General features: G+C 40.7%; 3 protein-coding genes across 6 annotated transcripts in view; 1 reads left to right on the top strand and 2 right to left on the bottom strand.

Moving 5' to 3' along the window:
• The window catches only part of STARD9 (StAR related lipid transfer domain containing 9), a 96,014-nt gene extending 84,245 nt beyond the window's left edge, over positions 1 to 11,769 (bottom strand). The window contains exon 1 of one of the 4 annotated variants that reach the window (XR_012056329.1): positions 11,304 to 11,490. Coding sequence is in view for 2 of the 4 variants with exons in the window: in XM_030275482.4 (XP_030131342.4) it covers positions 11,304 to 11,350 (47 nt within the window). In the remaining 2 variants the exon portion in view is untranslated. Of the gene's footprint in view, positions 1 to 10,752; positions 11,189 to 11,303 lie in introns of those variants that run through there. The other 3 variants (XM_030275482.4, XM_072930017.1, XM_072930018.1) reach the window with 3 other exon arrangements.
• Positions 11,770 to 13,982: 2,213 nt separating this feature from the next.
• On the bottom strand, positions 13,983 to 18,788 carry HAUS2 (HAUS augmin like complex subunit 2). The gene is made up of 6 exons (XM_041716394.2): positions 18,378 to 18,788; positions 18,036 to 18,128; positions 16,332 to 16,401; positions 15,421 to 15,553; positions 14,682 to 14,790; positions 13,983 to 14,544 (listed from the first exon to the last, which is right to left on the bottom strand). The coding sequence occupies exons 1-6, from the start codon at positions 18,657 to 18,659 to the stop codon at positions 14,395 to 14,397; spliced, it is 837 nt and encodes a 278-aa protein (XP_041572328.2). The 5' UTR covers positions 18,660 to 18,788; the 3' UTR covers positions 13,983 to 14,394.
• Positions 18,670 to 24,334, top strand: LRRC57 (leucine rich repeat containing 57). The gene is made up of 6 exons (XM_002200333.7): positions 18,670 to 18,794; positions 19,479 to 19,649; positions 20,775 to 20,910; positions 21,931 to 22,199; positions 22,649 to 22,834; positions 23,395 to 24,334. The coding sequence occupies exons 2-6, from the start codon at positions 19,566 to 19,568 to the stop codon at positions 23,434 to 23,436; spliced, it is 717 nt and encodes a 238-aa protein (XP_002200369.1). The 5' UTR covers positions 18,670 to 18,794; positions 19,479 to 19,565; the 3' UTR covers positions 23,437 to 24,334.
• The last annotated feature ends 2,021 nt before the right edge of the window (positions 24,335 to 26,355 follow it).

Genomic DNA, 26,355 nt, shown 5'->3' with positions numbered 1-26,355 from the left:
CCACCAATTACAATCTGCCTTCACTGAGGGCTCTGACTTCCAGGTGGCCAAAAGCACATCATTCCCTGCTTTTGGGTCTCTCCACTTCTCAGTTTTTACCCCATGCTTTCTGTTGCCAAATAGGATTCAAAACAATGCCTTAGGACACTTAAGGCTTCCATGAAGACAATCACTGTGACATTTGAGCTTACCAAGCATAAAGAGGTTTTAAGCACATTTCTGAGCATAGCTGCTCCCATTTTTCAGACAGAAACAATCCTTTACTTTAAAGTCTCTTGCTTTACATCACTGATTTCTGAGGCACCCTCCTTGAGACAGACTGAACTTGGTATTTCCTGTAGTACATATTTACGTGACTCTTCACATAGAAAATACAAAGACAGCTCCCAGAGATTTGGGTTAAGCTGTGAGTGTTCAGCTGTTCAACACATCAGTCACCAGAGCTCCAGATCCCAAGGGGACGGGAAGCATATTATGTACAGCCGGGTACCAATGCTGCACTACGTACAGCTGAGCACAGAACAGAGGTCTCATAAGGCTCCCTAAAGAACAAAGGAACAAGGAACAGTGCCTAAGGATACAGGCTGTGAATACCTAAACTAGAAATGTGCGACTGATCCATTTAACCTGGACATGTGTGGCTTCATAGATGTTTTGACAGGCAAATGCTTTCCAATGTGAGTTACTTAGGGGACTTTGATATCCATGTACAAATCTCAGCCAGGTCAGCTAATAGACAAAGCTGACAATTGCCCTGTACAGCAGGTCTGATTTAAGAGGCAATGGGACATTTGACAGAATTTCACAATATTTTAAGAGCAGCAGCAGACAGAGAAACCCAGAGGGATTTTTTAGGCGAGAGCTTTCTTTGGTTACACATGCTTTTTCCTTTACTCCCCAAGTATGATACTGGCCTTATCCTGCTTCCCAATACCACAAGCATCCTTAGTTTTCAGTCCTTAATGCTCCATTCTTACCAGCCTAAATAGTTCACCGAGTTCCTATCCTCCTCCTCCTGTGCACACGCATCATTCCCTACAGGTATCTGCTATGTGTCCTCACTGGCATCATGTCCATCTTGGCTGGGGCAGTCTCCAACTGCTCTGCATGCCTTGTGTCCCTTCCCCTGCTGCATTGTAGCCAGTCATAGGCTGGTGGCTCTGCTCCAAAGAGACATAATCCTACTCTTCTTGTCAGTTCTTCCAGGGTCTAACCCAAGTTTACATGTACACTCCACAAGTAAACCAGTGTTTCTGCCTGGACACGTGCTGAGGTCAGCAAACAGATTACTGAGAATAAATCAGAGAGAAGACCTTGTTCTCAGGTCCCATTCCTGGGCTTCAATTGTGACTTGCACAACACTGAGCTCAACTTATTAAAGCAATGCTCAAACAATGAGGTTTTTTTACTTAAGGGGATGATGCAAGTATGATTTGGTCACCACTAGAGAATTCAAGCTGAGAAAAAGCAGATCCTTTAAAATTTTTACCTGCTACACTATTACAAGTCTTCACTGAGCATTTTAAAGAGCTTTAATGATTTAGAACTTGGGCAGAAATGGGTAGATTGAGATGGAAATCATATCAGATTTCAAATTTTAAAATACTTTTGGGAATTCAAATAAAAGGTCCCCCTAAGTAGCTTTTATATGTTTTAGAACATAATTTTCCCACAACCTTATCTCCTGCAGCAGGCACTCATGAATAGAACATTTGTGCTCAAATGGGTAAAATCTGGAAAAGCTTTTAATCTTTTTAAATGCCAGGGTATTCTAGCAGCAGAAGTAAGGCAACCTCAACATCAAACAGTGGTCTCAAGCCAAGCTATATTACATGAAACTCACTGCCCTCAGTCCACATGTGTTACATATAACCCTATGAAAAAATTACCTTACTCTGTGATTTCCTGTAGACTGATGCTCTCACAGGCTATAGTCATTACTAAAGATTAAAGATAAAGAAGAAAATCTAAACATAAAATCTTTGAGATACAAAAAAATTCTGGATATAAAAAATTTATACTCGTATTTACATATCTACTTATAGTAAAATAAACATAAACCCAGTAAAATACAAACAACACAAAATGAAATTATCACCTTTTACCAGAGTGCATCAAAGATTCCCCACTATGCAGCAATCAAGTACTTTTGTTTGAGTCACACAAAACAAGAAAGCCACCAAAAAACAGGGACAGAACTAAAATCTCCCCTAACTCTGGGTGCATATTCACAGCACCCAAACTTTTATCTTAACTCCAGACTGTTGCTGGAAGATGCAATTTCTCTTCACTGGTCCAGCCTCCCACATGTGTTTCTACTTTCTAGCAATCACTCACCCATGCAATGACTCAGATCAGCTGTGATCAGGAAAACAACCCCCACACCAAAATAAATAATCAAGGTGTCACAGGACTCCAGAGCAGGGAGCCTGGCAGTCACAAAACCTGCTGAGCCAAAGCAAGAGACAGGGCAGGAACAAGAGGTGGTGGGAATGGAGACCCTTCCCTTCTGCTGCAGCTTACAGCCAGAGACCACAAAGCAAGCGATCTGTAGCTGCCAGCTCTACAGACTATGCATTTGAACTCTGTAAACACATATTTATATCGTGCTTCATTTAGGTACAAAACAAAGAACCTGGTGAAAGAAAGCATAGTTTCCTATCTAAAGCCCAGGAGGAAAAACAGACTCACAGCTGTTCTAGATATTTTGACCTTAACTCCAAATTGCAAACACTAAAAAAGCTCTCTCAGCAAAACCTGTGTTTGTCACTACAGTCTTACACACAAGTGCAACAGCTTGCATTTGAATGATAAAGTACCCTTAGGAATGGATACTCTGCTCCACAGGTATGAAACTTGTATTTTTTGTACCAATAAAATCAACTTCAAACTACACTTCTCTAGTAACACTCATCTAGTAACACTGTGGTCCTAACATTTATTTTCCCCATCCTCTCCTCTCACCCACTACTAGAAAAATGCATGCTGTGATTGGGAAATGTCTCTCCTAAATTATTTTCCATGAAAACAAATTACCTATACAAAGACAAAGCAGTAGAAACACCACTTAATGGTGCTTGTCCCAGAAAAGACCTGCATCTTCTCAGGCACAGAAAACTTTAGAGAAATGAAGACCCAGCAATAGAATAGTAGCATAAATACAGAATGGAGTGGCAGGGCTGTAATGGGGAGCTACAAGGGAGAACTGTCCAAAACAAAACTGCTACAACAATCCAGAAAATACAGGCAGCCCAAAGGGCTATATCTCATATCCTTTGCTGTTGCTATGAAAAATCATTTTTGCAGACAGGATGTAAAGCTAGTGCAACTCCTCAGGGACAAAGACACTGCAAGAATGAGTGGGTGGGAAAGAATCATGGGAGGATCAAGACCCTGGAGAGGGACACTTCCACAGCTTGCTGAATCTCAGTGAGATGAGCTCAGACACAGAACACAGAAGTGCAAGGAGGTATGTAGAGCTGGAGGAAGCAGTGGGTGGAAAGAAAGGGGAAGTTTTTTTTTATACATTCTAAAATTTGCCACACTTCTCCACCCTCTCAAATAACAGGCACTTGGAGAACAAAGGAAACTGACTTTTTAAAAGTTGCCTGTTTGTTTTAGGAACATGTACATGTGATAAAGCAAAAATACTGTAGTCATTAGCAGCAGACACGTCATACAACAAAACAACTTCTATAAATACAGGCCAGCAAAGTACTCACCAAAGTAATCAAACATAGCAAATCCAATACATACAAATCAAGTACAAGAAAAGTCTTAAATGTTTTTGTTTTTTTTTAAATCAGCTTCAAAAATAACCCTGCAATGTAATAATTGCAATAATGTTCAATGCTTTTCTGCCAGTTCCCACCACTCAAGCTAACTCCAAACCCAATCTGTCCCTCAGTTTCCAACATAGTCCCTCAAAAGCAGGGAGTCAAGAATATCAATCCCTCCCCTCTTGCAGAGGCTCTTCCAGAAAAAAAAAGTATATGTGTGGCATCCTTCTGTGGCAGGATGTGTTACTCCTGCTGTCTCATGGACTGTCACTTCCCAGGACATGATCCACACCTATGACAGCCTATAAGTAAGGCAAACATTTACCACTTGTACCTGGGGACACTTTGGGCCATCTAATGGCACACCAATGCAAGCACCATGCCTGCAGTTTATGTATAATCCTGAAAAAAATCTAGCCCAACAATTCCCTTGGACGTGAAGTCTAAAGATTTTATGGGGGAAACTTCAGTTAGTCAGATTTATCTTTTCTTTCCATTAACAGTATCTCGTACAGTGCCTCTGACTCTTGTTTATTGGCAGCCTTGGCAGAAGGATTTTGAGAAGCTGCCATCTTTGCACTTCTTGAGTAACTGACCAGCCTTGGCCAACAAAGAAACAAAGAAACTATGCAGGGCTTATTCTCATCTTTGCAAGTCTTCAGAGAATGCTGTCACATGAAAATGGGTTGAGAATATACCTGTCAAGAGACCCAGGCTGCAATGAGAAGAGCACTAAGAGTCCATGCTGCTCATCAAAAATGGTAGAGAATGTCAAAGCTTTCAGCCATTACAGCTTCTGCACTATACTGACAAGTTAAGGTACCTCCAACCACAACTTCCCAAACACAGCATCCCTTCACAACACCAGCCTGACATGTATCCTTATACCTGCTGCCGTGACCCATCAAAGTCGAGGTGCTAATAGTATGAACATCCTCACTTTGGCCAATGCAGGATTTTTTTATATGTAAAAATAAAGTATCAGCAATCAAGTACATTTATCTAAGACCCATTTTCAGTGTTTCTCATTATTCTCATTACCCAGTAGCATTTTGGATATTTCTCTTTAAAGTCCAAACTGTTCCACTGTGTCTTGCAAATGGGAGTGCACAGCCAGTCAGCAATCCTTCTACCAAATTCAGAACAGATGTTTATAAATAATTCTAAACTCTCTACTGAAGCCAAGTACACAGAGTTCAGCAAGACAGCATGCTGCTATATGAGACAGGCTGCTCAAGTAATTTTTTGTGGCTCCTCCCAGCAGCATGGAGCTTTCATTGGGTCTCATAATGGCTAACAAATCTGAAAGCCAAAAGTCACCAGCCCTAGTGATTACTATTATTCTTGTGTGGTTTCCTTCATTCTCCTGTGCAAATACTATATAGCAATAAAAATATGAACATTTGGTGCAGATATGAACATGAGGCATCTTCCTTGATAAATCCAAGTCAGAAATACCCCTGCTGATACATCGGTGCTTTGAATTTTGGAATAGTGATGTTTTATTTTCATGGAAAAGCATGGACAGGAGGAGGGAAGAGGAGAGGAAAAAGTCTTTTTCATCAGCATTTAGAAAAGCATGAAAAAAGGAGGATTTAAAACAGAGCTACAGTCCAGTCAGTGCAGTTTCATCCACCCTTGATTTCACAGATGTTTACTGAGCAATGACACAGCAATTCAGACTTTTGCATCAAAGGAATCCTGCACAAATGCCATGTTTTCCATGCAAACCAGAATGCGGATACAGCAGTCAGTTTTCATTCCTTGAAACCAACTAGTATGTGAATGGTCCATATAGGAATCAAACCTATAACCCCAGTGTTATCGGCACCATGCTCTGACCAGCTGGTCTCATCTCAGGGTCATGCAGAGTTCTGCTCTTTTAGGAAGCTAGAAAGTCTGCCCTTTATCAAACCATGAAAACCTGGTTCATGCAACTTCAAGAAAAATACATCTGGGAAAAGCTGCTGATGCTGTTCCCTTTATAAAGTAACAGATGTGGCTTATGGAAACCACCTGCTAATGCAAAGTACACATGCTAAGAGAAAAGAGCCGCCACCTCAGTGATAGCTTACATGAAAATTTAAATAATAGACTAAGTAAAAGAAAATAACTAATTTTACAGAGGGAGGAAAATATGTCAATATAACCTTAACAGGATATACAAATGTTAAGATATATTTGCTTGGAAAGGGACTTTCTTTATGACCCCAAAATGAAAATCTCAACTTTTCTTTTAAAAATCCTAGCTCTGCTGTGGAAAAGCAGCTTGAAATCATGAGCAATGAATAAACAATGCAGTTCATAGAGATTTTCAAACAGCAAAAGACTTGGAGGCCTGAGACACCTCTCTCACACATACCAATCCCAAGACCCATGTTTAACAGAGGGGGACAGAGGAACAACACTTACTCAACTACCACAGCACATAAAAGTAGATAAAGTCTGCTACTTCTTTACGTGTGAGAGGACAACAGCATCAAAGTCACAAGGAATATGTATATGAAAATATACAAGAAGGAGAACAACAAGCTCCAGTCTGCTGTTGCTTTAATTTTATTTTGATAAAGCATTTAACATCTGTTATGCATAAGATTCAATGAATGTTTTCTACAAAATTTACAAGTTATCACTCTTGTCAGCGTAAACCACATTGCTGTATCTAAGTTCTTGTGGTTACACACAAACACATAGAACAGCTGATAGCACAGTCTATAAAACAGCAATAAGTCTTCCTTGCAAAATAATCCTTCCTTTGTTTACTACAATGGGATTATAAAGAACAAAGGAGATAGGGCACAGCAGAGACTAGTTAACAAAGTAAAAACCAATAGTGACTTACTTTGTATAATTTCTAAAATTATCTGAAAGTAATTTAATTTTCCACATAGCTTTCCTTTTAAACAGAAATGGATTTAAAATACTCACATCATGATGCACCCATCACTTGAGCTCCTTTCTCTGCTATTCAGTGAAGCTATGGTCAGCATACTGCTTAGGTCAGCCTCCCACACTAAACCATTTTCTGGAAATTCTGAGTGAGAAACTTTCCCTAAAATTCCCTCCCAGGCATGGGCTTGCTCACCTGAGCTCTTAGGACCTCAAACTTAACTCCTCCTTCCCATCCTATCTTCAAGCCTCATTAACTGCTGCATTCCAGGAAGGCAATTAGAGGAATATGTCGTGCAGCACAGCAGTAATGAGGAAAACAACTGTAGCAGCTCAGACTGTGATAGTAAACACCTGCACAGATGGAAGTGTGGTTCAGCTTTGCCACCTGGGACTGCCCAGACATTCCTTACGGCTTTCATTTGCCAGAGTGTGAAGGACAAGGTCAAGAACTCCTGAGGGAACTGGGGAATACATAACTGGCCAGGAGGCTTCAGGTTACAGCTCAGAAACAATGCAAAGCAGAAAAAAGGCAAAGGGCAGCTTTTGGATTGATTAATCTGTTTAGCAACTCTTCCAGGTGACATGCTTGTGAGGGTCATAGAAGATGGGAAAGTTCATTTGTGAGTCAGTAAAGACACCAGGAAAGATTCTCTCAAATAATATATCTCTCCCTTTCTGGGCCAGAGAAGCAGGAGAAAAGCAGAGATGATATTTTTAACAGCAGAATATATTTTATGTTTTGCTCAGTCCTGCACAAGTAACTCCCAAACTTCAGGCTACTATCCCTGAAGCAAAGTACTTTAAAGTTTCAAAAAGCTTTAGAAGGCAACTTGGATGTCCCACTGGCAAGTTTTTAACTAATAACATTATAACTTCACAAACGAACGAAACAAATTTGCCATTAATGACTTTACCCAGGTCCCAATCCACAATACATGAAGAAATGCAATGTCTTCTAGTCACTGGTGCATGCTAAGAAAAGAATCCTATAAGAATGCATGAGGCTCTTCATTGTGGTATAAAGCATTGTTTTTTTAAAGTTTTTTTTTCCTATCTGTGACCTATGCAGCCGTTCTCAAATTACACTGTGATAAAGGAGTGAATCCTGGGTACATACAAATGTGCTGAGTCCAGCTGGATGGAGGCCACAAGATGTAGTGGATCAGGGAGGGAAAGGCACAAGGCAGCTGTGCTCCAGACTGCTCCCAACATGATACTGCTCTGACCATGTTGGTCACTCCCCTCCCAGAGGGGCTCCTCACACAAACAGACCTCTCTCTCTCTTCCTATATAACACAGGGCTGAGATTCTCAGTAAGAGCAATCAGCAGCCCCAAGTAGGTACTAGAATCATGATGGGTTATCGCAGCAAAGGGACAAACATGTTTGAACCTAGCAGAACATAAAAACTAGCATTTGTTTCTGCTGGCTTACATAAAAAAGTAAAAGGACATCTCGAACACTGGAGGGGTTCCTGTAGCATACAAACACCCAACGCAGTATCAAGTGAGCTACCCAAGCACAAGGAGAGCCCTGGACACAGTACTGAAATACTTGAATACTTTCTCAGCCAGCCACACCATTTCCAAGTCTGGAGGTTAAGGTTTCCTATCACAGCACCACAGCACAGAGCGCAGTGTTGGCATCCTCCACAGAGCAATCAAAAAAGAAAGAGGAACAACATTCCCCTTTCACATAGCTACATGCTAGCATTCAAAGTGTTTCCATCAACAGCTTCTGACTGACAGCCAAAAATAACATTACACTTTCCTTACAAAAGTCTGACATCCAAGAGACCGAGCATTAAGATGTCCGGAAATAAACCATAAAGGGATTTCATCAGTTCCCACCTTCTGTTTAATACCTGATTATTACCTATGGCTATAGAAAATTTAATGTACGCATTCAGGCTTCCATATTTCATTCTAATGGGGAAACATATTTACACAGAGCAAGTATCCATGTAACCACAAAGCAAGAAATCTTTTCTAGTATGTAGAATAGAAAATGTGTAATAAAGACTTTAAAATGCTATTCCAGGAAAAATATTTGACTGAATTTACACCCAATATTATATTTTGGTGATAAAAAAAAAAATTATTCTGTTACAGAATGACTGATAGCATTATGAAGAACATTGGCTACAGGCTGTTTAAACTTCAGGCAATGGAAAAACTGCCTTTTGTGTAATCATGATTGCTTTATATCCGAGATACATTATTTGCCCATAGTTGTCTATCAAAGAATGCACTGTGATGGGTGCAATACAGATGCAGAACAAAAAGACTGCTCTTTGCCTTGTGCTAAATAACAAAAATTTTGACAGCTCCCACTTTAACATTTTTTTAACGTCTGAATTTTCAGTAATTTTTCAGATGCAAAACCAGTGTTCATCTGCCATTGTAAATTAAATGAACAGCAGCAATGAGGAAGTTTGCATGGTAGTCTAGAAACAACCAACTGACCCATAAGTTCTAGCTTTTTCCTGGAGCTTTCCAATTTCTGGTGCTCTTAAAAGCCAGGTTTAGTATTTTTGGCTAGAACTGAGAGTATACAAATTACAATACTTCAATCCAGTTGAACTGAAATTTTTTTGCTGCAGGAAGTCTCTCTTTTTAAAACACCTAAAAGATAATAGAAGCTGCGACAATATGGGTACCCTGTTAGGTCAGTTGCTGATGGTGTGTATAGAGATGGCAAGAGGTTTGTGTGAGGAAAGTATGAAAATAGCATAAGAAGCTGGAAGAGAGCAGACCTTTAAGCCCACTGAGAATTTTTTTCCACATCTATCAAGGTTACTCGAAGACTTCATATATTTGGCATTTGCCTCTAAGTCATTACATTTGAACAATTTTGTTCAAGGTTAGACAGCAAGTTCTCATGTCAGAGCCTTCACAGAGAATATACAACCACTTCCTCTTCCCATTTATGAAATATAAAAATCCATCTTAAAATGATTTTGCTGACTTCAGCTGAGGCAGCACAGTAGAAGGAGCAACTGGCCTATTGCCTTTGGGGTCAAACACCATAAGAATGGTTTCTGCCTCCCTTCCCATCCCATCTGTGACACCGTCATGAGTTGAGCAGATGGAATTAATTAACAATTTCTCTTTCCATTAGCCCCTGAGTTTCCACTCTCACCTTCATACAAATATTTCTGTTTCAGCCTCAGATTAATTCCTCCCATGTGCAGGAACCTGCCCACCTCTCTAATCCTACCCTCATCTCCAAACTACATTCACCAAATAGCTGGCCCACACTGACTACACCAAAGGTTTTCCTGTTTATCACATCTTATCGGACAGTTACAGGTGCTGTTTATTTCTATAATGACATATTCACTATTATTTTCTATTTAAAGCATCCCACCCCGGAAAAACCTTAAGACAGATATAGTGCAACATTCCTCACCAAGCAGGATCTAGTGAGAGGGAAGGTAATGATAAAAATCAACTAATATATCCACGACTAAAGCAACACCAAGCAATAAAACGTTAAACTTAGCTTACTTCAATGCTGCAACTCTTCTTAAAATAGGCCAGTATCTATTAAAATCTGTTCCATTCATTGCGGTACAACAAATCAGAGCTATATAACCCAAGTATGATTTTAAACAAAATTATGGACAGAGTATTTTTAAAACCAGTCAACTTTGACTTAAAGGAAAAATGTGTTGAAAACCTGTAAATTAGTTTGCACATTTCCCTTTTCTATTAATATTTGCAGGTTTGTTTTGGTTGGGATTTTAAATTTTATTCAAAACTCTCTGGTGTCTTTTTTGAAAATAAAATAAAAAATGCATAGCCAAATAAGAACAAAAGACTCCAAAATATGCTAGTGTACTGCCGTCTAAATGACTAGGCTAGTTTTCTGGCTGGGCAACTCTTCAAGAATCATTTTCTCTACTGCATGAAAGAGTTATTTATCACAAAACTCCATGCAGTCAGAAGAAAACGTGAGGGACTCGTGCCAAAAAGAAAGGCAGCATCAAATCAAATACTGGCCCTCAGAGCTTGCACCACTTTCCAAATCATTCCTGTTTGGAGTGCTATAGCATTTCTTTAACACGAGGACTAAATTACCAGCTGCTGACATTGGGGCTGCACGCTTTTTCTCTTTCTTTTCCGCTCCGAATTTCCAAAGCCTGCAAGGTTTTAAGCACGTGTTATATACAAATAGCACCAGAGCATTGTGCTACGGCATCTTCTTGTTTGTGGGAGTTGTTTTCCAGCTGTAACATGTAGCTTTTGGGATTTCCATTGGAGCCAAGCAAGCCGGGGAGGGAGCGGAGCTGAGCGACAATGGGAATATCCGGCTCTGCCTCCCGCTGGAAAAAACAGCAACAACAGAAGGGGAAGGGAAGACTCCTGGACACTGTGTGACAATTGTCCTGTTTCGGGGAGCTCAGGAAGAGAGAAGTCATCCGAACAGCTCCACTGGGAGACTTTTCTAAGCAAACTTTCCGAGCTATTTCGCGGGGCGGCGAGAGGCTGCCACCCCTCCCGCCGTCCCTCCCTCAGCCCGGCTCAGCCGCTCCCGGGCGGCGATCCCGCCGGGCTGACAGGACCCGCAGCACCCGACCGCCCCCGGGCCGCGCCCCAGAGCCCCCCGCGCCCCCCGCGCCCCGCCGCACCTTTTGCTCAGAGGCCGGACCCGCACGGCCACCTTGACGTTGGCCATGGCTCGGCTCACGCCCAGCACTGCGGCCGCCCGCGCCCGGCCCCGCGGCCCGGCCGGGACGGGGAGGAGCGGCGGGAGCGGAGTGGCCCAGCCCAGCCCGGCCCGGCCCGGCCCGGCCCGCCCCGCGGCGGAGGGCAGGGCGGCAGAGAGCCCGGCCCAGGCAGCCCCCGCGGAGAGAACGCACGGAAACTCCCCCGGGCAGAGAGCGGGCGTTTCGGGCAAAGCCTGCCCAGAGCAGCCGTGCGCAGCCTCTCCAGCATCCAAACTGCGCTGTTCCGCCAGACAGGTCTGCCCCGGAGAAAGAGACGGTGATCCCGCGCTCCTCCTCAAATTCCTTTTTGCAGCAGCAAACCAAGCGTTCAGTGCCAGCGCGATTAAGAGTGATGCTCTTAAGGCATCACTAGGGCCGAGCACTGTAAGCCCTCCACATTAATTTGACAGGAATTTAGGGAAGGCAAGTATCCCTTCCTTACTAGTGCTACAGGAAAGGTCTCAAGTGTTTTAGATTCCTTTGGAAACATCCAATCTTCATGTGGGTTGTACTTAGAATCTAAAAGGAAATTTTGAAACTTCCAAAGAACTTTAATTGAAATCAATATGTAGCTGGTGCATTGACTAAAATTTTGTACTTAGGGCAATACAAAAATTACGAAAAGTTTGTTAAAAATTTCTTTTAGAATACTGTCACTGTAAGCTACTGATGTCACAGGAAGATGCAAGAACGAGTAGCATTGGCATAAAGAAGATGCCAGGCTCAATAGGCAAGTCTTGTTTAATTTTGGCAATTCCATTTGCCAATGAAAATGCAAATTTTTAAATAGACTTCTGGTTTTGCATTTCAAAATATGATAAACTGAGCTATATCTGAATATCATATATGAGAGTTTTAGAGTCCTATGTTGTTTTTATAGTTAAAGAACCTCTGTTTAAATTTATTTTTATTGTTTTTTTGTACTTTAAGTATAGTTCTTTTCATGAGACAGCTTGCCTTAAACTCCCGAAATGTTTTATCTAAATGAAGAAGGTACCACATTTCAGAAGTTTTCCCAAGTGAAGAACTGGTTCCATCCTTGGAACCCAATACTCCATTCACCACAGACATGCTAAAATGAATACCTACAAACTGTGAACCACTGTATGCTTCAATAGATTTATACCTTTAAATCACACTAAATAATTAATTGACACATCACTGACAAATGGCAATCAGCTAAACTCTACCAACTCAACAGTCAACTCTTCAAAATTAGATACAGTAAAAGAAAATATGCTCAACTCTTTGGGATATGGCAAAACCATGTATTTCAGAGTTACAATGAACAAACTGACTACAATGTTTTCATTGTGCTCTAAAATGATTAAATTAAATAGCTTTAATGTGCCTAATCTAAATCATCACTGTAAGACATTGAGAGTGAGACACTAAGCCTAGAATAGATGTAGAGGACGTTGATTCACAAAAAACATAGAATCAAATAGGTTAGAAAATACTCAGCTCATCAAGTCCAACCTGTGATCACCTATTGTTCTGTTTTCTCCCATGTCACAGAATGTGCATTTTCATTAAAAAGGTCAGGTTCTCTGCAGTTGTGTGGAAGACCTTTATTTCCACATCTGAAACAACAGTAACCTAGGACTTAGGACTCAAATCCTGTAATGATGTATAGCAAGTGTTGACACAAAGACCCCATTAATGCTTGTGGGACTCAAACACCAGTTTATATTCTTAGATTATACCTAGCGACATTTTGCTTAAACCTAATTAAAATTGTTTCTATCCTTTTAACTTTTCTCAGCAGCAGCAAAGGAACACCAGCTATAGCTTACACAGTATGCTAGAGAATTGTTAAATTGGATGTCTTGCATTCACACTCTGCAGAATGGTTACAAAGATTAAAATGAGATTCTCACAGAAGTTCAAATATAAAATAGACCAAATACAAGTAGGTCATAACAGAGTGTGCTCAACAAAGAGCCAAAGATTTCTTCCTTAATTCTGCTTTAAGTTTATATGCAATAATCAGATAAACTTGTGAACTTGGTGGTACTGAGCCACCCAGTGGTTACTTTGAGAAAGCATTATGCTCTTGTTTCAGCAACAGAAATCAACAGGTGGATGTTCACATAACAAATGATACAAAGGTAGAAAGGAATACATCTGCACCACTTCAGTCTGCTCAGCATCCTGAATACAAAACTGGGCACTCTCCAAAGACAACCAACTATCCTGGATTACAGATGTCCTGCCAGTGACATTCTACCAACCCGTCTCTTCATGAGGGTTACAAACTGGGACAATCAATGGTTATGATAAACTACCAATCTTACTCATGGAACAAGTTTTATTCTAAGTGGGACACTGAAAATCAGGCAAACAACAAAAAAGAGGATCCAAAGAATATATTTATCACTACCATTGAAGCATGGTTTGCAAATTAGTAGACTTGCCATATATCAGCAAGTACATTTCCTGCTTTCCCACAAGACCACATCAGTCATAAAAAAATGTAATTTAAAACTAATTACATTTCTTGATTGGAACTCCTATAGAAGCATAAGCTTGGGCCAAAGACTTTGCTCTGTAATTTTAATTACTGGATTTTTAAACAAAATTAAAAGCAAGAAACTGAGCTTTTGAAATCTAGTGCTTTTATTAAAGTTTTACGGCAACATACAAAATACAGTGTTTTATCAAGATGCTTACAAAAATGAATAAAGATACTATAGTAAGTGCAAAAAAAAAAAAAAAAAAAAAAAAAAAAAAAAAAGAAACTATTTTCCATTGAGAATACCGGCTCCAAGGGACTCCTATCCAACTATTTCAGAAAGGAACTCTTTAACAGGTTTCTGAGTACCCTGTCTTATTAGGAGCTACTGCTCATCGCCCTTTTTTTAGTAAATATTTGGAGAAGTGTTACTTAATAACAGAACTATAACTACCTACAAAGTCTCTGTTGGATTAAGAGACCTATGTTGCAATTTTCACAGAAGACCCTAAGAATGTAGTTCTTTGAGTAGTCATCCTATTTGAGGAAAAGGATTGGTTAGGTTAAAGATAAGCCAAAGTCCAAGTCAGCAGTATTGCATACATTGTTAGAATACACTTCCTTTTGCAGTTCTTCCCATTTCAGTATTTGCTCTGTCAGCTCCTCCAATTCTATCATGAGCACCTCTGTTTTTGACAAAGTGGTATCCTGAAACAGAAAAGGCTTGGATTTAGTCTCTATACATCCTGTCAGTCTATCAAGACATAGAAGTAACCTAAGCAACCAAACAGCACTGCATTTTTCATGCTGGAGAAGACAACTGGCTCAATTCTTTTACTACTCACCATATTGTTCATCATATGTGGTATCTGAGGGATGCTTCTCACAGCCTGCAAATGGCTTTCAAGCTTCTCAATGAAAGTTACTGCCTCAGTCAACAACTCTACTACACACCTGTAACCAAAAATGAGCTCAACAGTTGTGCTAAACAGCAAGAATTTAATACTTATAAGTTCTTTTTCATTGCCCTGCTTTTCTTAGTCCCTTTTTACAGCTTTATGCAAGTTCCTAAACATCTAATTAATTTTTCTGCAATTACACTTCTTGTATGACTCTTAGCAACAAGCAGGGCAGGAATTACAGAAGTGAATTCCTTCAGTACCTGGGCTAAATTTTTAGACTGTAAGAAGAAGGACTATGCATGTCTGGGAATCAGACACGTTTAGTTCCAAGCAAACAACAGCGCAATGAAGACACCCAGTGCTAAAGTAACAACTCCTGCTTGGGAGAAGCATAACAAATCCAGCATGTAGCACATTTATTTAAAACAATACATCACAACTTGTTCTGTAGACTTTTAAAGACCAGACCAATAACCTAAGTAAATACTCATAAAATATATATCATTACCTTTCTATGAATTTATCAATGAGTAAACTACCAGCTTTTAGCTGAGATTTTGGTACGATTTTTTATGTCTCTTCTTATCAGTGGAAAATTACTGAAAACATGATTTTTACTGTCTGTTAGTTCAAATTAATTTGTCCTCCTGTAAACAAGAAAAATTATTTTCTGTGTACCTACTTGTGATAAGTTGCCTCAATAGGCAGGCTTTCTTGACATCTGTGTTTGATCAGCCTCTTTCTGAGATCCCTCTTCTCTTTCAGTATGGCTTCCAGGTGTCTGTTCATATCTTGCAAAATCTCGCACTTTTCCCCTATAAAATAAAATTGCAAAGTTGAACCTATTGTCCTGCTAAAATGAGAAAAATTTCTGCTGAAGACAGAAAGGAAAATACTGACCTATTGCAGTGGACAGCTCACATTCAAGAGACATTAATCCGAATTACTTTTGTTGGAGCATATATGATTTAATATCAGCATGCACTCAAAGTCACAACACCTACTTTTTAGAGATAGATATGATTGTTTTACATTATCTATAGTTTTAAGTAAATTCTCTGTGAGATGAAGTAAACTACACCATAGCACTGAAGTCTCGCAACAGATTTCACTGATCTAGCACAACAGTAGTAAGCTAGAATGTTTTTAAGCACACACAAAATCATAGTGGACAGAGTGTGAAAAAATAAAGAAATTTATGAACGTACTCCCCAGTTGTTAAACTAAAAATGTAGTAAGTTTGGGGGAATAGAGGTGCAACAGAAATACACTGAGTTTCTGGAAAAGAAGCAGAGTAGCACATGCAGGTCAATGGTTACTGATGATCTCAGAACTGATGATGCACTGACCCTGGGGAGCTGACCACACCTCCCACACTTTTGGAGAATGAGTTACACACAGACCTTCTATGAGAGAGCAGAGTGCAAGCTCAAATAGTATGGAAACATGCTTTAGGTGTTTGTAAAACACCTACCACCTCTAACAGTTATTCAGGGATAACTGCTGCAATAACTTCTAGAACTGTCATGTATTCAGATGAAACATTAATCTGCTGCTAAGGCTCTTGGTTTTCTATAGTACAACTGCACTTACCTAAGTAAAAATGGTGAGTAATGTCTGCTGTCTCATTCTCCAACTGCATCATTTCAGTTTTCAGTTTTAGCTATAACAGCAATAACATCAAATGAAAATGCATTTTCAACATACTTATCCAGAAACTGCTGACTCTCCTGGGGTGGAGGAGGAAGTAAAAAAGGAGAAAGTAGCAGCATAGGTAGAGCAAGTATGTGAAAGAGAGTGAGCACTTAGCACAAGAACATGTTGCCCTGCTCTCTGGAGAATTTCTACTACTAGGTGGGGCTTTTTTGGTCAATAAGAAAAAGACTGTTTAAAAAGACCAATCTAAATAATTTGGAGATTTGTGCTGGAAAAGACAGATCCTGCAATTCATTCCTAAACCACCGAATTTACAATAGAATTGCTTGTGTTGAAAGGGCCCAAAAAAATCATCTAGTTCCAAGCCCCTGCCAATGGGCAGGGATATCATCCACTAGACCAAGTTGCTCAGAGCCCCTCTAACCTGGCCCTGAACACCTTCAGGGATGGGGTATCCACAGCTTCTCTAGGCAACCTGTCCCAGTGTCCCACCACCCTCATAGTAAAGAATTTTTTCCTAAAATCAAATCTAATCTATTTTATTTTAGTTAAACCCATTCCCCCTTGTCCTAGCATTTTCTGCTTGTGGAAAAAGTCACTCTCCCTCTTTTCTTAAGCCCCCTTTAAGTACCAGATGGCTGCTGAATAATCCCTGCTCTCCGAGTCTGTTTTTGTAGGAGAGGTGTTCCAGCCCTTGGATCATCCTCATGGCTCTCCTCTGGAACTGCTCCAACAGGTTCACTTCTTTCCTGTCCTGAGGATCCCAGACCTGGACACAGCACTCCAGGTGGGGTCTCACAAGGGCAGAAGAGGAGAACCCTCTCCCTGGCCCTGCTGCTTTTGATGCAGCCCAGAATTTGGTTGGCTTTCTGGGCTGTGACTGCACATTGCTGGGTCAGGTCCTACTTTTCATCCACAAGAAACCTCAAGTCCTTCTCCACAGTGCTGCTCCCAATGAGTTCATCTCCCAGACTGTACTAATGTCTGGGATTGCCCTGACCCAGGTGCAGGGCCCCACATTAAGTCTTGTTGAGCCTCATGAGGTTCTTGTGAGCCTACTTCTCAAGCTTGCCTAGTCCCTGTGGATGGCATCCCATCCTTCTGCTGTGTCTGGTGCTCTTCTCCTGCCAATTCCTTAATCACTGAATAGTCTACTCTTCAAACCCATGTCTCGCCCACTTACATGTCTTATAAAGCAGTTTCATAGTCTATATAATGTCTAAACCAACATTACAAAATACAGGGCAACAGCTGATTAAAGCAGTACAAAATGTCTGAGGTTACTGCCTGCTAACCAACAAAATTGCCTGTAGAGACACATTTTTGTATACTGAAGTCAACCATAAGTTCTTTACTGTTCAGTTTCTTGAAAAAATTTCAGGTAAATTTTCACTTTAGTCAAAGATGCAGCCTACTGAATCCTTCTATTTACACCTGAATTTTGTTTCATAGTTTTGTTTTCTTTATGACAACCCAGTCCACTGGGGAAAAAAATGGCAACTGTTAAACAGCTGAACTGTCAACAAACTCCTCAAAACATGAAACAACGTGGCATGTGGCAGTCCGGTATTTCATCGGGGCCCTGTATTACCTCCGGGTATTGAAGTGTTGAGCGTACACTGACAATAGTAAACGCTGTACCTCATTGATTTCAGCTTCCATGTTGACCATTTCGTCCATCTCAGAGAATTTTGCAAAGCATGGCGTTCTTCTGCAAGTCAAATCCAAGGTCTCCTTTGAAAGTAAGACAACAGGAAAAATGCAATCAGAAGCAAGAACGTACCGGGCAAATGCTCTATAATGGCTTGCAGTAGTTTAAAGCTGTCGCTCTGCCGCGCTCCGCGGCACGCCCCATTGCCGCCAGCAGCGCTGCCCGCCGCCCCGCGGTACCTGGCTCACGGTGCCCACCGCCCCGCGGTACCTGGCTCACGGTGCCCGCCGCCCCGCGGTACCTGGCTCACGCTGCCCGCCGCCCCGCGGTACCTGGCTCACGGTGCCCGCCGCCACGCACCGCTCCAGCAGCGCGGCCACCGCCGAGCGCTCCCCGGGCTGCTGGGGCCAGGGCGCGCCGCCGCTCGGCTCCTCATCGCTCTCCACGCTGAGGCGCGAGTCGCACTCCAGCTCCAGCTCCAGCTCCAGCTCGGAATCGGAGTCGAACTCGGGTCTGCCCGCCCCGCATGGCTCGGGCTGGGGTCCGGGCCCGGCCGCCGCCACGGGCGCGGTCCCGGTGTCCCGGAGGGACAGGGAGCGCCTGGAGGCCGCCATGGCGGGCGTGGCAGGAACGGCGCCGACACGCGTCCGGTTCCGGGCGGGCGCGGCGGGTCGGAAGGGAAGGGCGGAGCGCGGGGGACGGGCCGGGGCTCCGCCGCCGCGGAGCGTCTGCCGGCGGCGCCCGGACAGGTTGGTTTGTTGGGCCGGGCCGGGCCCGGCGGCCCCCGGCGCTGCGGGGGTCGGGGCCGGAGCAGCCGGGCGGGGCTGGGCGGGGGGACCGCAGCCTGCTGCGGGTCAGGGCTGGCCTCGCCCCTTGCCGGGGCCCGCGGCGGCGGGGAGCGCATCTCCTGCCGCGGCTGCTGACGTGCTGTCCCCAGGCTTCATTCCCACCGCCCGGCTGCGAGCCCGGCTTTAATCCCGGGCCCGTGACCCGTGCGCCCTGGGATTTAACCCCGCTGGGGTTACCGGAGGTGGCTGTCCGCTAATAGGCACGGCAGAGGAGTCTGTTCTCTAAACAGAGTACAGGTCTCAAAAAACCCAAATAAAACAGTAGATGTGACGGCAGGCCACGCTGGTAGATGCCACAGAAATCACAACCGGTCTCCGTGGAGAATCTCCTTACGCTGCAGGGCCTCGAAAGAGGGAAAATACACAAATGTGCAGTTTTATCTCCTAGTTTTAACTGTGCTTGTTGCATAGTTTCAGTAATCAAACTGCTGTAGGGAAGATATCTTAATCTAGGTAAACCTTTAGACTTCTAGGTTTTAGTTACGAGGGAGGTGAAAGCACAGTAGTGAAATTGTTCATTGTGTCAGTGCTTGTAGCGTTGTGGACAGTGCACATAAAATGACTTTTTAATTTGCTTTATCACAGAGACTTTGGATTGCCGTTCTCTAGCACAGAGTAAAACTGGCTGACACCATCACTTGAACTCTGTGTGCTCGACAGAGAACTGTTACGATGGGAAATAGTGCACTGAAAGCCCACCTGGAGACAGCGCAGAAAACTGGTGTGTTTCAGCTAACAGGAAAGGGACTTACTGAGGTAATGTACTGGGAGGGGAAACACGGCTGTTTGTGTGTATGACTGACACTTTCAGAGAAAAATTCCCACTTGTTTTAATGCACTTACATACATGTATTTCTTATAAACAGTCATGAAAAATATTTCAAGTTGCTTTTTTTTCCTGTTCTTGCTTGACTTGTCTTCTAATTGAAGATTTATCTGTCAGGGCACTTGTATGAGTATGCTTTACAGTGCAAATATGTTCAAGAAATACTAGTTATGATGTTGTGCTTTTAGAAGATGTCTGTAAACTTGAGGGGGAAAATACAAATTTTATAACCGTATTGTAACTTAGAAAGATACTCCACAATCTGTCACATTTAGGTGGCACTTATAGTGTGTTTAGTTGTAGCCATATGAATAGTTTGTACAGGCTGTTCATTGGGCTGGCAGCAAGCATCCTGAAAGTTTATTATATTGGAAATTATCTTAACTAAGACTCAACTGCAGAAAAAACCCAGAATTGTCGTGGACCCAAAAATAAATGTATATTACAGTAACTTTCCAAGCCTTTTCTAACATACCTTCTTCCACTGTCCTACCTCCTCTCTTCACTTTTTCTCTGTCAAGCCAAAGGAGGATCAAAACCACTGGCTTATTCACCAGGACTCCTTGATGGTGATTGTCAGATTTTCCTTTTATTCACCTGAGTGCCAAGACTCAGTACCAAAGTGCTACAGCATGTAAATAAGAATAATGAAAATGGTATACATAATTATTTAAAAAGGAAAGCAGGAGAAAAATTTTCACATCATACTCTGCTAAATATAGAGTTATTAACTGGCTATAGAGTATTTTAAATGATAGGCATGTTTAAGAGGAGCAGGTAAGAGGATGAAAATGTAATATCTAAAATTTTAGTTATTTGGATGAAAAACTACTGCTTCTAGATGTTAGTGTTTTCTTTATACCCCCTTTCCCCTCCCCAGATGAAAAAAAAAAAAAAAATGTGTTAAATAAATTTGCTAATCACACTGTGGTGATTGGGCACTGTGATACATATGACAGTATTTAACAGTGAGACAATTAAAATTTTAACTGTACAACTTAAACATTCAAATTTGTATCAACTCTTTAAATGCTGTATCTTTTTCCCCCCAATAGTTTCCTGAAGATCTCCAGAAGCTAACAAGCAACTTAAGGACAATAGACTTGTCGAACAACAAAATAGAGCTTTTGCCACCTCTCATTGGAAAATTTTCCTTATTGAAGAGCCTTGCTCTGAACAACAACAAACTGAGTATGCCTGCTAATTAATATCTCCACTGATTTTTAAAATAATAACTCATTTTCTCTATCAAAAACTAAATTTAATTATTTAACTCTCACAAGATGTAAATGGGGAGTTTAGTCACCTAAGCTGAAATCTTTGGAATTCAGGTGCAGGATAAAAACCTCTAAATCATAATTCTACAAAACTAGTTGTTGCCACTTAGCATATTATCAGTTTTTCAATGACACATGAGTACTTAAGCCTATAGAGGTTTTGTGCTGTGACTTAACCTGACATGAGTGTTTAACAGTGCCAGATGGTTTAGTACTTGCCTAGAGAACAGTTAATGAAGATGACATGTAGACAGTGTTGCTGGCCATTCAGCTGTTGTTATTGTTTCTGTTAAACAAGCATCCATCATTATGGAAAAACCACAATGAAGAAACTAGGGGTTTTATGCATTAATTATGTATTATCTGCCTTTTTCAAAAAACAAACATAATTTACAAACCTGCTTGACTCTGCAGTGCAGCTCAGGAGTGTTAGAGGTTATATACATGTGTAGGTGTAAAGAGGGATGAATGGATGCCAGCAGACCTTACCTGGTGATGTTTCTATGCTGGTATGACATCGTATGAATTATCTCCTAACTTATTTCTATAAGTTGAGTAATACCTTTAAAGGGCAAAGGTTAAGCTGTGAATTTTGTGGTATTTCAAGTGTCAGAGAACATGCTGGCAGAAGGTTACTAAGGACTACTGACAGGTTAAAATCTTTTGAACAGTGATTTCAGACTGTGACTTGGAGGTCTGCCTTGTCTGCAGATTATTTTAATACATTTATGGATGATGGTTGAGAAGCATGTGTTGTCTGTGGGCTTAAGTTTCTGTGCAGGAATCTGTGCCTTCACTGGAAATTGGGGAGGAATTCAGTAGTGAGAAATTACTTAATATAGCACTCTTCTCTCTGCAGAAGCTTATTTTAATTAAATAAGTATGAATGTTTACTGCTTTTTAGCTCATATGTTTTTCTGTCATTTTTCTCTAGCTGCTTTACCTGAGGAGCTGTGTAAACTGAAAAAACTGGAAACACTCCACTTGAATGGAAATCACTTGAGGCAGCTACCGGCTGCATTTGGACAACTTTCAGCTCTCAAAACCCTGAGCCTTTCTGGAAACCAGCTTCGGACTGTGCCTACACAACTCTCTGGTCTTCGCCATTTGGATGTGGTAGATCTTTCAAAAAACCAGATCCAAAATGTCCCTGACACTGTGGGAGAGCTGCAGGCTATCGAACTCAATTTGAATCAGAATCAGGTCTGGTAACTGATGTTGTGGGAATGTAGATTTAGGACTTAGTACAGCCGTGGGAACATAAGATGAGACCATCAAAACTTTATAGTTAAAGACATCTCCTGGACACAAAGCAAATGAGGAATCATAACTAGATTTTCTGTACCAATACATCCAACTGCCTGATTTGGTGAACAAAAAAATCCTGAATTTAGTCAAGCAGAAAATTATTTGAACAGTTCTTGAGTAGGAATGTGATAAAGAGATGTGTAGGTTGCTTGTCATCATGGAATAGAAAAAGTTATTTTGATTTTTGACAATTTGTTACTTATGCATTGCTTTTAAGTACTTGCTATTAATGTAGTTTATATTTACAGTATGGTAGGTGGTCTGTGTAAATTGGAAACAGATCACTTAATAATCATGGATCACTACCATTTTAATCCCATTTTTCTTTCTTTTTATTTCCACAGATTTCCCAGATCTCAGTGCAGATCTCCCACTGTCCACGCCTCAAAGTCTTGCGTTTAGAAGAAAATTGTCTAGAACTCAGCATGCTGCCTCAGAGTATTCTCAGTGATTCCCAGATCTCACTGCTTGCAGTAGAAGGCAACCTCTTTGAAATCAAGAAACTCAGAGAACTGGAAGGTTATGACAAGGTTTGTGTTTTGTTTTGGGGTTTTTTGTCTTTTTTTAAGAAAATCCTGGTGAAGCCCTTACTCAGAATACTAAGCATTTATGCTGGTGAATAAAAGCACCAAATAGTCTGTTGGTGGTGTCATAGCTACTGGATTCATAACTAACCTCTGAAAACATCTCCAGGAGTTCTTCAAAGATAACTTCCTTGTAGGATTCAGGGTCAGTGTTCTTTCATCAGCATCTTTTGAAGGGCAGCTAATTATGACAAGCGTGTCCTCACTTTGATGCAACAAAATATAAGGGATGCTTTGAATGATACCGCATTCGCTAAGTATTTAATATTAGTTCATCCTTAACACTGGAGATCTGACCATTAATCTGAATTGCAGCAAAGGTCAGAAAGGTTTTGGGGTGGTCTTTGTTTGAAATTAAAGTTCTAATAGCTATGCCTGGCATATAAAAATGTGCTTTAGATGCAGAATGTTTTTGAGTCTGAGAGCAGAAGCTCAGCTGCTTTTAGTAGTAATTAATCCTCTATTAATTAAAAAAAATAATAGATTTTTTTTTGTTTTCTTTGTAGTACATGGAACGATTTACAGCTACAAAGAAGAAGTTTGCATGATTACTATTCTGACCCTTATATTACTAGTAAGAAGACTTAGACTAGAAGCATCTGCTTCACTGACTTGAACCAAGACTGATGAAGGAAATGATCAGAGTACTCATCTTGTAGTAGTCTGAAACAGCCTGTTAAGACCACATTGAATAAACTTGAACTAGAGAATATAGGTATTGAACTGATGAACCTGCCCAGGGGCCAGTTTTGAGTTTTGTGCCACAATAGATTTTAACACAGTACATGTTCTCCTTTGTCAGGGCTTGTTCTTTCACAGAGAAAGGGAACAAGCATTTCAAAGTTGCCAGTTCCCTTTTGTCAGGAAGCTGGCTGTTGATTTGCAAGAGGATTATTTCTTCTGGAAACATTTTTCCATGATAGCACGTGGAAGTTCTGCCACCAAAACACTAGGTTTTGCAGAAAGCACTGTTCTGCAGAGAACTTTTACAAATAAGGTTTTAGTTTATAACCTAAGTTTGTTGTTTTTTTTTTTTTTAATGAAGCACAAATAGTTGTGGTTAAGTTAAATGTTTTATTAACAGCTTCCAGTAAACAAATTGTTGTTTGAGCATCCTTAATTTATATTTTACTCTATAGGCTTTCTTTTCCAATAAGCAAGAATTGCACTACAGTCCACTTTTGCTTGAGCTGCATCAAATAAAAATTAGGTTCATCTTCAGTGTATTCAGGAAAAATGTATATTGCTAGAAAATATATCCTTGCACTGACTCTTTGTGTACAGAGCAATGCTGAAGGTTTTAGTTGTCAGCCCACTGCTGCTGCCTTATTACCAAAAGCACCTAGAAAGAGCTAAAAATGTATGCAATTATGTAACTTATACTGAAAAAAGAAAATGTACTTGTATATTTTAGTAAATTATTTTCAAAAAATCAGTTCAAATTTATTTGGTGTAACTGTTGTCATTTTATTTAGTAGTACTAAAATGTCACTGAAAGCCCTCACTCAGCTACCTGAGTCTGTCAGTTGGTAACAGCTACTCTTCAACATTAGACCCATAATTATGATTAGCAATAAGAGGTTCTTTTGTGAGATGTGCAGAGAGGTATTTATTTCCCTGACCCTGTTGCCATTTTATTTCAATACTTACATAGTAATACCTAGAAGAAGAGTGTTTTAGGGGACATCAGCTCCTTTTTCAAAGAATGGATGTGATTCATCATTTAACAGTTATACTTGAGACTTCCCATTCCAGGTATTATTTAATAAAAAAACCTACTAGCTTCTTGACAGAGGTATCTGATAGCTGACCATGTTTATGAGACTACTTTGTTTTGCAAGGCATAACCAGGGAAGTGCTTTAAGAACATTTATGTCTTACCATGATGCAAGGCCCTGCATAGTTAGAAATCTATTCAACTTCATATTAATAGATTCCAGATTAGGACATGCAAATTGAGTAATTAATAAAGCCTCCACACTTGTTCTAAATTTTAGCTTCTTCTACTTGATACCTAAATCTCATTTGAAGTACTAGCTTTTTTTTCCTAGAGGTTTGCTGTACATGAGACATCAACAGAAGAAATTAGCAGTTAGCAGATTCCCTTTTAGCATTCACCAAAGAAGTGGTCTATCATCAAATTGTACACATCTGGCAATACTGTGCTGCAGTGACAATCTTACAATCCCACAATTATAAGATTGTGGGAAGAATTTCTTTTTTCTGGTCACTAGTACATTTAGAAACCTTTCAATTGCTTATTGTTAGTCTCCTTTGCTACCTTGGAGTTATGACAGCTATCAAAGCTTTTTTAGAGCAAAATGGAGAAAGCACCATGTAAAATACAGATTGGAACTGAGTTAGTCCTAATTAACTAATCTTGTTCCAGAACAGAGGAAGACTTCTTTCTGTTGCAAGGGAAAAATAGCTAGCTGATGCCTTGCCTGTTTTAACTCATAGCCATGAACTGTGGCTAAGTCACATAGTAGAATGCTGTCCTAGGCATTTCAGGACTCTAACCTATTAGTAGTTTTATATTGGGACTTCCTGTTTTCCCTTCTCATTACCCCCACCCTATAACAAATGAAGCTATAAACCAATTTAATTTCTGTGCACAATTCTGCTTGCAGCTTTTTCATTTTGGAATTGCTGAGGTAGAACATTACCCTAGTTAACAATATGAACAATTTGTGTATTTTTTTTCAGACCTACATCCCCTGCTCTCTAATTTTCCATTGCAGTAAGACAATAGATAGATGTATTTCATCCATCTATTCCACCAGCATTTAGACACTGCATTGCTTCAAGCACAGCAAAGGTGAATTAGCAACTGCAGGTCATTGTATGGTGTGAACAGTGAGTTGTTTCACCATGCAGCCTTCAGAAAGACAAGTTCTGCTAGTAGCTGTAGAAGTAGTGTGTACTGCAGTTCATAGTACAGTTACTGCTCTGCTAAAAAGCTGTCTTTCATCAAGGAGTAGACAAGCTTGAATTTACCACTTATTGTCTTTAAAGTGTGGAAAGGGAATGAAATCTCAAAATCAGAGGACAGAGTTGAACAAACATTCCAGAAAGGAGATATGGTCAATCAAAACTGAAATTGAAAAATCCAGAAAATTTGAAATGGAGTGACTACAAACAATTGTACTGAGCTGAAATTTGGTGTAGGGAAATAGACCAAAACTTGCTAAAATTATTCCCTTTGAAATACCTAAAATCGGGAAAGAAAGGGGAAAAAATGAAGAGAAACAGAAGAATTGAAATTGCAGGAAAAAAAAACGAATGCGACTCCCATGGGACATGTGCTGCCGCCTCATAATAGTATGTAAGCAGGCTGTTCCTAGTTACTGGTAGATATTAGATAGTACATTAGAAGTACGTCTTTCAAGCAATTCCCAGGTATGCTAGTCTTTCTTGCAGCTCAGAACTGTTGCAAGTCAACAGAAGTCTCTACTTCCTCCCATACC

This window comes from Taeniopygia guttata, chromosome 5 (assembly GCF_048771995.1).
Source record: "Taeniopygia guttata chromosome 5, bTaeGut7.mat, whole genome shotgun sequence".
Taxonomy (NCBI): Eukaryota; Metazoa; Chordata; class Aves; order Passeriformes; family Estrildidae; genus Taeniopygia; species Taeniopygia guttata.
This window is presented reverse-complemented; position numbering and strand designations above follow the sequence as displayed.

Excerpts from the sequence above, each read along its gene's own strand:
- HAUS2 (XM_041716394.2), bottom strand. The coding sequence starts at position 18,659 with ATGGCGGCCTCCAGGCGCTCCCTGTCCCTCCGGGACACCGGGACCGCG. Across the intron at positions 18,129-18,377 it reads CGGCGGGCACCGTGAGCCAG|GAGACCTTGGATTTGACTTG; the intron begins GTACCGCGGGGC and ends TTACTTTCAAAG. Across the intron at positions 15,554-16,331 it reads TACTCACCATTTTTACTTAG|GGGAAAAGTGCGAGATTTTG; the intron begins GTAAGTGCAGTT and ends TTTATTTTATAG.
- LRRC57 (XM_002200333.7), top strand. The coding sequence starts at position 19,566 with ATGGGAAATAGTGCACTGAAAGCCCACCTGGAGACAGCGCAGAAAACT. Across the intron at positions 22,200-22,648 it reads TCAATTTGAATCAGAATCAG|ATTTCCCAGATCTCAGTGCA; the intron begins GTCTGGTAACTG and ends TTATTTCCACAG. Across the intron at positions 22,835-23,394 it reads AACTGGAAGGTTATGACAAG|TACATGGAACGATTTACAGC; the intron begins GTTTGTGTTTTG and ends TTTTCTTTGTAG.